The sequence below is a fragment of the Miscanthus floridulus genome, chromosome 18 (genome assembly GCF_019320115.1).
Source record: "Miscanthus floridulus cultivar M001 chromosome 18, ASM1932011v1, whole genome shotgun sequence".
NCBI classification, from domain to species: Eukaryota; Viridiplantae; Streptophyta; class Magnoliopsida; order Poales; family Poaceae; genus Miscanthus; species Miscanthus floridulus.
In genome coordinates this window covers 7,928,311-7,939,078 of record NC_089597.1, presented here as the reverse complement: position 1 = coordinate 7,939,078, position 10,768 = coordinate 7,928,311, and the positions used below count along the sequence as shown (strand labels likewise).

General features: G+C 45.7%; 1 protein-coding gene across 1 annotated transcript; it reads left to right on the top strand.

The window, feature by feature from the left end:
- The first annotated feature begins 5,188 nt into the window (after window positions 1–5,188).
- LOC136520685 (uncharacterized) lies at window positions 5,189–6,869 on the top strand. The gene is made up of 3 exons (XM_066514313.1): window positions 5,189–5,321; window positions 5,402–5,659; window positions 6,681–6,869. Exons 1-3 carry the CDS (start codon window positions 5,307–5,309, stop codon window positions 6,738–6,740), a joined length of 333 nt encoding a protein of 110 aa, XP_066370410.1. The 5' UTR covers window positions 5,189–5,306; the 3' UTR covers window positions 6,741–6,869.
- Window positions 6,870–10,768: the final 3,899 nt, after the last annotated feature.

Below are 10,768 nucleotides of genomic sequence, written 5' to 3'. Positions count from 1 at the left end.
GTTCGTGGACCGAAGAATGGATTGACAAGACCGATGCTTTCTTAGAACGGGCATTTGCAAGGGTTAAAGGAGCTAGTGTCACTTGGTGTCCCTGCAGCAAATGTGCAAACATGCGTCGGCAAACCAAGCTGGTCATGGGTAAACATCTTTGCAAGAATGGATTTACGGCAGACTATACCAGGTGGATCTACCATGGTGAAGCCGATTGTGGGAGAGACGAGGTCGTGAGACAACACATCGAGGAATATGATGAGGATGCCGAGGTAGGAGACATGTTAAATGACTATCATGAAGCACACTTCGATGAAGGACGTAGGGAGGAGGAGCCAGAGGCTACCGCAAAGGCGTATTACGACATGTTGTCTGCGGCACAGCAACTCCTTCACGGGTATTCCAAGGTTTCTCAACTGGATGCCATTGCACGGCTAATGGCCGTGAAGTCCCAGTTTAGCTTGAGTCGAGACACCTTCGATGTTATGCTCATAGTTGTTGGCAGCCTGCTCCCGGATGGTCACATCTTGCCAAAGAGCATGTATGAGGCATAGAAACTCCTTCGTGCACTTAAGATGCCATACGAGCAGATACATGCTTGTCCGAAGGGGTGCATCTTATTTAGGAAAGAGTATGCAGAAGAAAAGTACTGTGTGAAGTGCGAATCGTCTAGGTTCCTAGAGGTAGACTCTGGTGATGGTCAGAAGAGGTAGCTCGCAATCCCCGTGAAGATCCTATGGTACCTTCCTTTCATACCGAGGATTCAACGGCTTTACATGACTGAGGAATCCGCAAAACAGATGACATGGCACAAAAACGGACGTCAATACAATCCTGAGAAGATGGTACACCCATCCGATGGTGAAGCCTGGACAAGGTTTGATGAGATTCATTGTGAGAAAGCTCTAAAGGCTCGTAATGTACGTGTTGCGCTGGCAACAGATGGGTTTAATCCTTATGGAATGGCGTCTGCCCCGTACACCTATTGGCCATGTTCGTTATCCCCCTCAATCTCCCCCCTGGCGTCCTCTTTCAACGACAGAACATATTCTTGTCGTTGATAATTCTAGAACACCCGGAGAATAATATGAGTGTGTACATGGAGCCTCTGATTGATGATTTGGTCCGTGCTTGGGAGAAAGGGGTATGGACATACGACCGAGCTACAAAGACAAACTTCAAGATGCATGTTTGGTACCAGTACTCCCTGCAAGACTTGCCGGCATATAGGATTTTCTGCTGCTGGTGTGTTCACGGGAGGTTCCCATGCCTGGTATGCAAGGCTTCTCTGATGTTCATTTGGTTGACGAAGGGTGGCAAGTATTCTTCGTTCGACAAACATCGACAATTCCTCCCTCCTGACCATCCATTCAGACTAGACATCAAGAACTTTACGAAAGATGTCGTAGTTAAAGACCTTGCACCGTAGATGATGACAGGAGCCACGGTTCGTGCTCAGTTAGACGTGAAGGTGGTTTTGTGGGATATGGCGAGCAACATGCCTGGACTCAGAAGTCGTGCTTGTGGAACCTCCCCTATTTTGATGATCTTCTTCTTCCACATAACATTGATGTAATGCACACTGAAAAGAATATCGCCGAGGCAATTTTTGGTATAATCATGAACATTTCTGATAAGACAAAGGATAATGTTAAGGCTAGAGTGGATCAAGCGAGGTTATAGGACAGACCAAAGCTGAACATGGCGCCTCCCAGAGCCGACAAGTCGTGGAGAAAGCCTAAGGCCGATTTCGTCCTAACGAGGGCCCAAAGGAGGGAGGTACTAGAATGGTTCCAAACGTTAATGTTCCCTAATGGGTATGCAGTGAATCTGAAGAGGGGAGTGAACCTAGCTACTATGCTAATCAATGGGCTCAAGAGTCATGATTACCACATATGGCTTGAGCGCCTACTTCCGGTGATGGTTCGAGGCTATGTCCCTAAGCATGTCTGGCAGGTGAGCGGAGTTGAGCAATTTCTTTCGCCAGCTATGTGCCAAAGAGTTATCTCGTACCGTGGTTGCAGAAATGGAAAGAATGGCGCATGTGTTGCTCTGTAAGTTGGAGAAGATTTTTCCACCTGGCTTCTTCAATCTGATGCAGCATATGATTCTGCACCTCCCGTATGAAGCACGAATAGGGGGGCCTATGCAGCGCCGTTGGTGCTATTTAATTGAGAGATGTCAAAAGGTTCTTCGAACTAAATGTAAAAATAAATGTAAACTTGAAGCATCCATTGCAGAGGCATACATTCTGGAGGAGGTGTCAAACTTTACAACAAAATACTATGCTGACAACCTTTCTAGCGTGCATAATCCACCCTCTCGTTACAATGCCAGCGAAGATGAATCAAGCCTTAGCATTTTTTGAGGGCAACACTGAAGTGCAAGTGGTGCGACCCACAAGACCTTGAAACATGAAGAGTGGCGCACTATCATGTTGTATGTGTTGACCAACCTATCCGAAGTGGAGCCATACATGCTATAAGTTCTCAACAAACTTGTTCTCAAGTAGTCACTATAATGTGTCCAACTCCCATGTTTCTCGTTGGTACAGGGAATTTCATCGTCAATTCTGGCGTGAATCAAGGGAACCTACCCCGCAGGAAGCTGAGACCCTTCTCAGAGAGGGTGCGGGAAATGGAATGTCCGATTTCATTTCTTGGTTCAAATAGAAGGTACAGTCCAATTTAGCTCGTACTTAGTTTGATATTACAAGTTGCTCGTACATGCAAATAATATAACGAACACCCTGCTTGAACTTGCCGGGCCAAACTGATGCGTCTATGAGTGCCGAGTTGAGACAGGTTGCCGATGGCTGTGCCTATAGGGTCAAGTCGTTTACCAGTTATGATGTGAATGGCTATCGTTTCACACAACAAGCCACGGGCAGAGTCGGCCCAGTCGAAGAACCACAAATACCAGAGTTTTTACGCTAGGCTTTGATGGGGTTGAGTACTATGGAAGAATTGAAGAAATATATGAACTCATGTTTCATGGTTGCAAACCTCTTAATCCAGTCATATTCAAATGCCATTGGTTTGATCCATCAGTAGTGAGATGGACCCCTAATCTTGGGCTAGTCAAAATTCGACAATCATCCGTCTTACCAGGAGACGATGTCTATATTGTGGCTCAACAGGCTACGCAAGTTTATTATCTCTCATACCCGTGCCAAACCGACGACCGTCTTAAGGGTTGGGATGTTGTGTACCAGGTATCGCCACACGGTAAACTACCTATACCAAACAATGAAGATTACAACATAGACCCCAACACATATGATGGAGAGTTCTTCCAAGAAGATGGGCTCAAAGGGAGTTTTGAGATAGACTTAACCGAAGCGATCGGAATGGAAGTAGACAATGAAAGGGTTGCTGACGAGGACGCTGGAGACGAGGTTCAGAATGTGAAGGACTTAGAATTACTTCAGCAATTACATTTAGGCAATGACAGTGATGACGACATTACCGATCATGATGATTATATCGACACATGTGATAGTGATGATGAGACTTATGATCCAGCTAATCCTGATCATGAAGATTATTTCTAATACATGTATGAGCCGTACTAATTTATTTATTATTTATCATATCTTTCTAAGTATGTTTTGTTTATCTGTGCTGATTGGTTTACTCTTTTTAATTGCAGGTGATTGAACAATGGTGGGAGGTACGAGGAAGATCGCGGTGCTTTACGAAAAGATCGGAGCTTCAGGGTCAGCTTCAGGGAGGGGTCGAGGCAAGGGTGGAGGGAAAGGTAAAGGGGCGAGGCCCCCATCGCCTATAGCTCCCTCATCATCATCTGAGGAGGTACCTTCCGCCCACGCCTCTGGTGACGAGGAGGAGGTACCTTCCGCGCACACCTCTGGTGACGAGGAGGAGGTACAGGAGGAGCATGAGCAGGTGGAGGAGGCAGTGGGTTCCCAGGTCTGGTTGCGAGGTCTCTCGACCCTCCTGAGGCGACCGATACCTCTTGAGAGGCGCCCGATGATTCGACCCTCTAGAAAAAAGTAAGTAACTTTAGACGTTCTCAATAATTTTTCGTTTGATATGTTGAAAATTACAATGGAAACTAATAATTTATCTTAATCACTTGGGCAGAGGTTGGATTAAGGTCAGTGGGGGTGATCACAACCGCAAGGTCAACGGCATCCTTGGCCTTTTGTGCAGGCTACACTTCCCTAGCTTAGTGCAATTCCGCGAAGAGCTATAGCCGGCCTACACGTGGGACCACTACGTCACCGCCCTCGACGCCGCTGATCGTGACGGCAGGGTATTCCCCAACAAGGCAGAGCGGGCGAAGAGCGAGCTGTGGGTAAGTATTCCTCGCACTACATTGCTCAATACATCACATTCACTGGATATTCTTGAAGTAATGACTGTATACATCGCGTCTATATGCAGGACTTCTACAGATGCCAGGAGGGGTACGAGGCCAAGGCGGCCTCCATCTCTGAAGAAGCCACCAAGAAGCTCGTGAAGGACATGCACTACGAGGTGCACGTCCAGGCCATCATCGACTACTATGCTCAACACAGAGGGATGAAGGTTAAAAAAGAAGAGGCAAGAACAATGAACCTGACCCGGGAACAATTCTTGCAGGTAAATATAGAACATTAATACTTACTTTTTATGAGATTAATTACGCTTAATTTCATTTTTTTTCATATGTCATACACTTGATCACGTAGGTGCCTCTGTACTGGTGCGCCCAGCATACCCAATGCTGGGAATACATGGTGGACAAGTGGTTGGAGCCTAGGTGGGTGGAGACGCACACCGCTTGCCGGGACCGGCGTTTGCTGATTCCACGTGCATCACATCATCAAGGCAGCCTGAGCCTCGATGAATACAAGGAAAAATGGGTACGCGAATTCATTTCTTTATTCTAACACTCAATTCTGCATAATTTCTAATCATTTTGCATTTTTGCCGCAGTCATCGTCACATGATGGCCAGCCTTGCTCCCAGTTCAAGGCATGGGTTCTGTCCAAAAAGGGCAAGGCAATGGCAAACATCGACTTCAATCCGGAGGACCCGCCCGAGGCGTACAACGATCCCAACATCCACAGCCGCGTCAGTGAGTACACAGCGATGGCAAGGCAGGTTCATGGGCCACAGTTCGATCCGAGCACCCAGGATCTTGATGGAGAAATCATGATAAGGGTGGGAGGAGGCAAGAAGCATGGCCGGTACTGGATTGACGACATTACAATCAACACGACCTCTACTCCCACTCTCTCCCAGATCCGAGCAAGGAGCACGAGCTCGAGCCCGGCGATACGCCCACGGCCAACCGCTACACAGTTACAGATGGAGGCTCTCCAGGTTATTTCTGTTTTATTCATCGTTCGTTGATTGTTACGTACTTTAGCTTTGCATTGTAACATTGGGATGAAATGTTATAGGCCCGGGTAGAAGTAGAAACGAAGCAACGAGAGGAGATGGAGACGAGGATGGAGGACATGATTCAGCAGAGGGTGGTGGCCGAGCGGCAGAACATGGAGGAAGAACAACGGCGGACGATGCAGAGGATAGAGGAAGAAAATCGGTTGAGGATGGATCAAATGTTCCAATACATGCAGAATTTTGCATCGAGTATGGGTCAAACTTTGCCACCGCCACCGGTGCTATTCCCTCCATCTCAGCCACCCACAACTACTCCTGTGAGTCACTTGACACCTTATGTTAGATCTATTTATTATTATTTTTTATGCCAAGATATTAGATGGATGTTGCTTTTGCACTAAATAAAAACTCACTAATTAACATTACAAATTTTTGATAGCTCCCAACTCTCAGTTAACTTGCTTTTGCACTAAATAAAAACTCACTAAATAGGGCCTGACTGATTGGTTCAATCAGTTCAGCTCCCTTTGAATATTTTGACATCCTGGAGAGGATTTGTTGAGACATGGAGTGTAGGATGATAAGTCATTAAGACGAGGCTTGACAATTCAATGGAAAATGAGGATGGCACGGCAGTGTGATATATTGCATTGACAAAATTAGTGGCAGAGGCCCCTATTTCTTCAGATTTATATTGAGAAAATAGCTTATTTACACAAAAGAAAAAAAATCAGCAGAGAATGATTTCTGTTAGATTTACTAATCTATATGTTTATCATCAAGCAAGCTCAACCGCAAAATGGAAAGTTGACTTCACTGTTCACTAGCACGCCATGTACAGCAAGAAATACGCAACGTAGTAGTAAACAAGGACTAGACTTATTGGCTCAATCAGTTCAGCTCCCTTTGAATATTTGACATTCTAGAGAGTGAAGAGGATTTCGATTGTGACATGAGAGCTAACACAGCTGACTATCAGATGAACGAAATGCAACTTTGACAGATAGGCGTACCATCCTTCAATTATTGTGGCATCTACCAAAGCCAAAGAATTCCCTTCTATTCAACAACTGTACCATCGAGTACTCCTGCAGCACCAATTCTATCGGTATTGTAGCATCCAGTACTCTTGTGATGTTAATTCTATCAGTACTGTAGTGCCTAGTACTCTTGCATTACTATTCCTATCGGTTACTGTATAGTCTTGTACACTTGCACTACTAATTCTATCAGTGATAATTAAACTTGAGATTTCGTTCAAAACTAATTAAAGGTAACAGAGACACGACATTAATGGAGTTGAACTCTCACACATGCAATCTCTTCTCTTTTGTGCAGAATCAATCGGCGGCATCAAATAATCAGTCTGAAGTCCCGGATTTGTCGCAGTGGTTCTAAGCGCCTCCACAGTGATTGCATTTATATTTGTGGCTTATTGTGACTTAGTTGTGACTTGTGATGATGGTTTATTGTGAATTATGATGATGGTTTATTATGCCTGTGAAATACAATTATGTCTGTTACATATGCCTGTGATGATGCTTTATTGCGAATTGTGATGGTTTATTGTGAATTGAGAGGGGTCCGTTATATGGGACAGATTAGTAAAAAATGGGGTATTGGTCGCTTTGCCGAGTGTAACACTCGGCGAAGAGACCAATTTCTGTTATTCTGGAAACCTTTTTCGCCGAGTGTTTTGTATTTACCGAGTGTATTCAAATAGACCCTCGGCAAAGTGACCATAAAATATATCCGTTGCGCGCTTGTTTGCCGAGTGTATTGGGCGTGACACTTGGCAAAGTGTGTAAACTTTGCCGAGTGCTTTAGTCTTGACACTCGGCAAACTTTATAAGCGTTACCGAGTGTTTTGATCTTGACACTCGGCAAACTGTAGAAACGTTACCGAGTGTTTTTGAATTGACACTCGTCAAAGTTTATAAACTTTGCCGAGTGTTCTCGGCTTGACACTCGGCAAACTTGCGAAACTTTACCGAGTGTTTTTCCGTCGTGCACTCGGCAAAATCAGCGTCACCGTGCCATCCCGTTAACATTTTTTTGCTGAGAGTTTATTTTTGCCGAGTGTTTATTGACACTCGGCAAACTATTTGCCGAGTGCGCGATAAAAAACACTCGGCGAACTACTGTTTGCCGACAAATTAATGCCGTGTGTTGTATGCCGAGTGTTACACTCGGCAAAGTAGTTGCCGAGTGTTTTTGGGCCTGGCACTTGGCAAAGCTACTGTATCCCGTAGTGTTTGATGGGGACGTTGTTGATGGGTATATTATGTCACGGTGAAAGGATTAAGATGCACAAGAAGAGATAAATTAGGCTAATGTCGATGTTTGACCACCGATAGCCTGCCACGGGGGTACCCGGGGCAGTATGTTCGGGCTTCAGCGTATGCGGAACTCGACGGTTAACGCAAGAGACAGTCGATTTATCTTGGTTCGGACCCTCGATCTCTGATCGAGTAATAGCCCTACGTCCAGTCGGCGTTAGCCTTCGCGTTGGATTGATTGTCAAGTGTTGTGTTGTACAATTGTTCTCTGAACTCCCGATCCAAGGAGCCCTGCCCTCCTTTATATAGTCAGGAGGCCAGAGTCCTAGTCGGTTTACAATGAGAGTTCCTAGTAGGATTACAGAGTAATACTGCTACTAATATTACAGGGGAAGAATCCTAATTAGACTAGTTCTTCTCCCTTCCTTGCGGGGTATCCCATGGGTCCCGCACCGACAAGCCCCGAGCACTTCATGGTTGAGTTCTGGAAGCCTCGTCTTGTTCCTTCAAGTCTCGTCGAGCAAGAACAAGCGTCGTCCGAGTGCTTTCTTGAGCGAAACCGTGTAGCGCTTCGTGAGATCTTTGCGTGGTGTGTACTTTTTTGAAGAAAAAAGTACTCCTATTTGAAGAAAAAAGGCTCCCGAGCATATACCCGGGTTCTTTGTCGAAAAGAGCTCGGATATAGTTATGTCCGGGTTCTTTTTGTCGTGTGGTATTTGAAGTTGTCTGTCTTGAAGAAGTCTTCTGAGTGATGTGTGCTTTTTGAAGGAAAAAGTGCGCTCACTGAGTGTAGCCCCCGAGCCTCTTGCTATTTGGAACAAAAAGTTGGAGGGTCTTGAATCTTATGTTGTTTAAAAAACTGTTGTCTTGAAGTAGTTGTCTTGGTGACGTGCGCTTTTTGAAGGAAAAAGGGCACTCACTGAGTGTAGCCCCCGAGCCTCTTGCTATTTGGAACAAAAAGTTGGAGGGTCTTGAATCTTGTGTTGTTTGAAAAGAACTGAGAACTTCTCCTATTGCAGCCCCCGAGCATTTATCCGGGTTGTTTTGTTCAGTAAGAACTCGGATGCATGGTCTTGGCATATTCTCTGGTAGTCTGCTGTTGTCAGATGTAGTCGTATGGTGGTGGTTGAGTGTGAATGTTGTTTGTTCACGAGTTGTACTATGTTGGTATATCCTTTCGAATATGCTTGTCCTTGAGTATTGTTCCTTCACGCCTGAGTCCTTTTTCATTGAATTCTGTCTTTTCACTGTGTCCTTTGTTAGGCTTGTTTTGTTTGTGCTCCTGGTCCACGTGCATCGCTCTTTCGGTCTATAAATACCCTCCTAGAGTGTTGTTTTTGATTCATTGAGCATTTTGTTGCTTGTTCTGAAGTCTCTGTAGTCATGAATATGGTAGTTTGTGAAGTAGAGCAGCCCCCAGGCGTATTTTGCAATTCTTGTATGTCTTGCCGTAGCTGGAGGGAGTCTTGTGATAGGGATTAGAGATAGGCTAATCCCGCAGCAGCAATGTACCAGGATGTGCGTGGCGGTAGTTGGAGGAAGTCTTGTGATGTGGGCTTTGTTCCTTCATCCGACAGTTCTGGGTTGATCCTCGTCGCCTATCCTGAGACTGTCCGATGTAGATCAACACCATATCTAGCATCACATCGGTCTTGGGTAGACAGATGCCTGCCGGCCTTCTCTGCTCCATGTTGTCCTGCCGTGCTGCTGATTTTCGCCATGGATGCACTGCGTCCATCCTTTGAAGAAAATAGTGTAGCCGAGGGTGGTTTGTCCTTCCGAGTAGCAATTTGGGACACGTAGTCGTTCCAGAGCCTAGCCGTGTCCAGGTTCTTCTTTGCTACTTTTCTTTTCGTGGTACCGAGTTCGTTGGGTCTTGTAAGATGTGTAATCTTCTATTTTTGAAACCAGTTATAAAATAGAAAGGATCTTGTCTTCTGAGTTGCAATTCCTTACTTTCCTGTTGTCCTAGTTGTTGATGAGATTTCTGAGTTCTTTCTGTAAGGACTGGGTTGTTGCGCTCCTTGTGAGATAACCCTTCTTTGCTTCATTGTTGATGAGTTCTTTTTGTGGTGATATGATAATTCTGCTGAGGTGTTGGATGGATAAGTCTAAAATCTGCCCGTTGAACTGTACCATTGTGTGGATTTGAGCCGTCCGTCATTTTAGCTGCATCGGTAAATGAACCGTTGCGTCCTCGTGCCGTGTTAAAACGGGCCTGGTGGGCCGTGTTTTTACCAGTGTCAAATCTATTTAAAGGCCTTTCTCCTCCTTTTCTCTGATATCCTGCCTTTGCCTTGAAAAAACCCTAGCCTTTGCAACTCCACCGTCGCCATTGCCGCCGCCATCTGAGCGCCGTCGTCAGAGCCTTCTCTTTTCCTAGTTCTTTTTGCTTCCATTAGTACATGGGTAGGAAGAAAGCTGCGAGCAAGTCCCAGGCAACCTTCATGGATGAGGAGTCGTCTCTTTCCGTGATCGAGAACCAGGAGTTCGTGGCCATGAGGGCTGCCCAGAAAGCTTGGCCGGCTCCGACAACAACTGAAGATCAGCTTCGCGAGCTTGCCGGCGATGGTCTAATCCAAAGCAAGGGCATTGCTGAATGGAGAGTTCCAGGCGGGCATTGGGTCCCTGCTCCAGGTCCTGGTGAGATTATCCTTTTCGTCTCCTTTATCCGTGCCGGTCTTTGCCTTCCTGCTTCCGCCTTCCTTCATCAATTTCTTGGTTATTTTGGGGTTAGTCGGAACCATCTAACTCCCAATGCCATCCTCCATCTTTCTGTTTTTGTATATCTCTGTGAAGCTTTCCTTGAAATTCCTCCTTCTCTTTCTCTTTTCTGTTACTTCTTTCGTTTGAAGCCTCAACCCCGCCGTGAAGACACCAATGTTCTTGGTGGCTGTGGGATTTAGTTTCGCTAGGGTCTTAAAAGCAAGTTTCTTTAACTATGACCTGGTTGATTCTGTGAGGGATTGGCGTGCTGATTGGTTCTATGCCACCAATTTGATTCCTTCTCTTGCCATACATTTTGGATCTGGTCCCTCGGTTAATGACCGGTGGGAAAAGAACTCCCTAATGCCAGACGAGCTCTAGGCGATCCAGCTGTTCCTTGAGCGGATAAGCACTCTAAAGTAGTAAGGCTTGACTGGTTTC

Bases quoted from the DNA above. Each gene is read 5' to 3' on its own strand.
- LOC136520685 (XM_066514313.1), top strand. The intron at 5,660-6,680 runs GTGAGTCACTTG...TCTTTTGTGCAG, and splicing joins AGCCACCCACAACTACTCCT to AATCAATCGGCGGCATCAAA.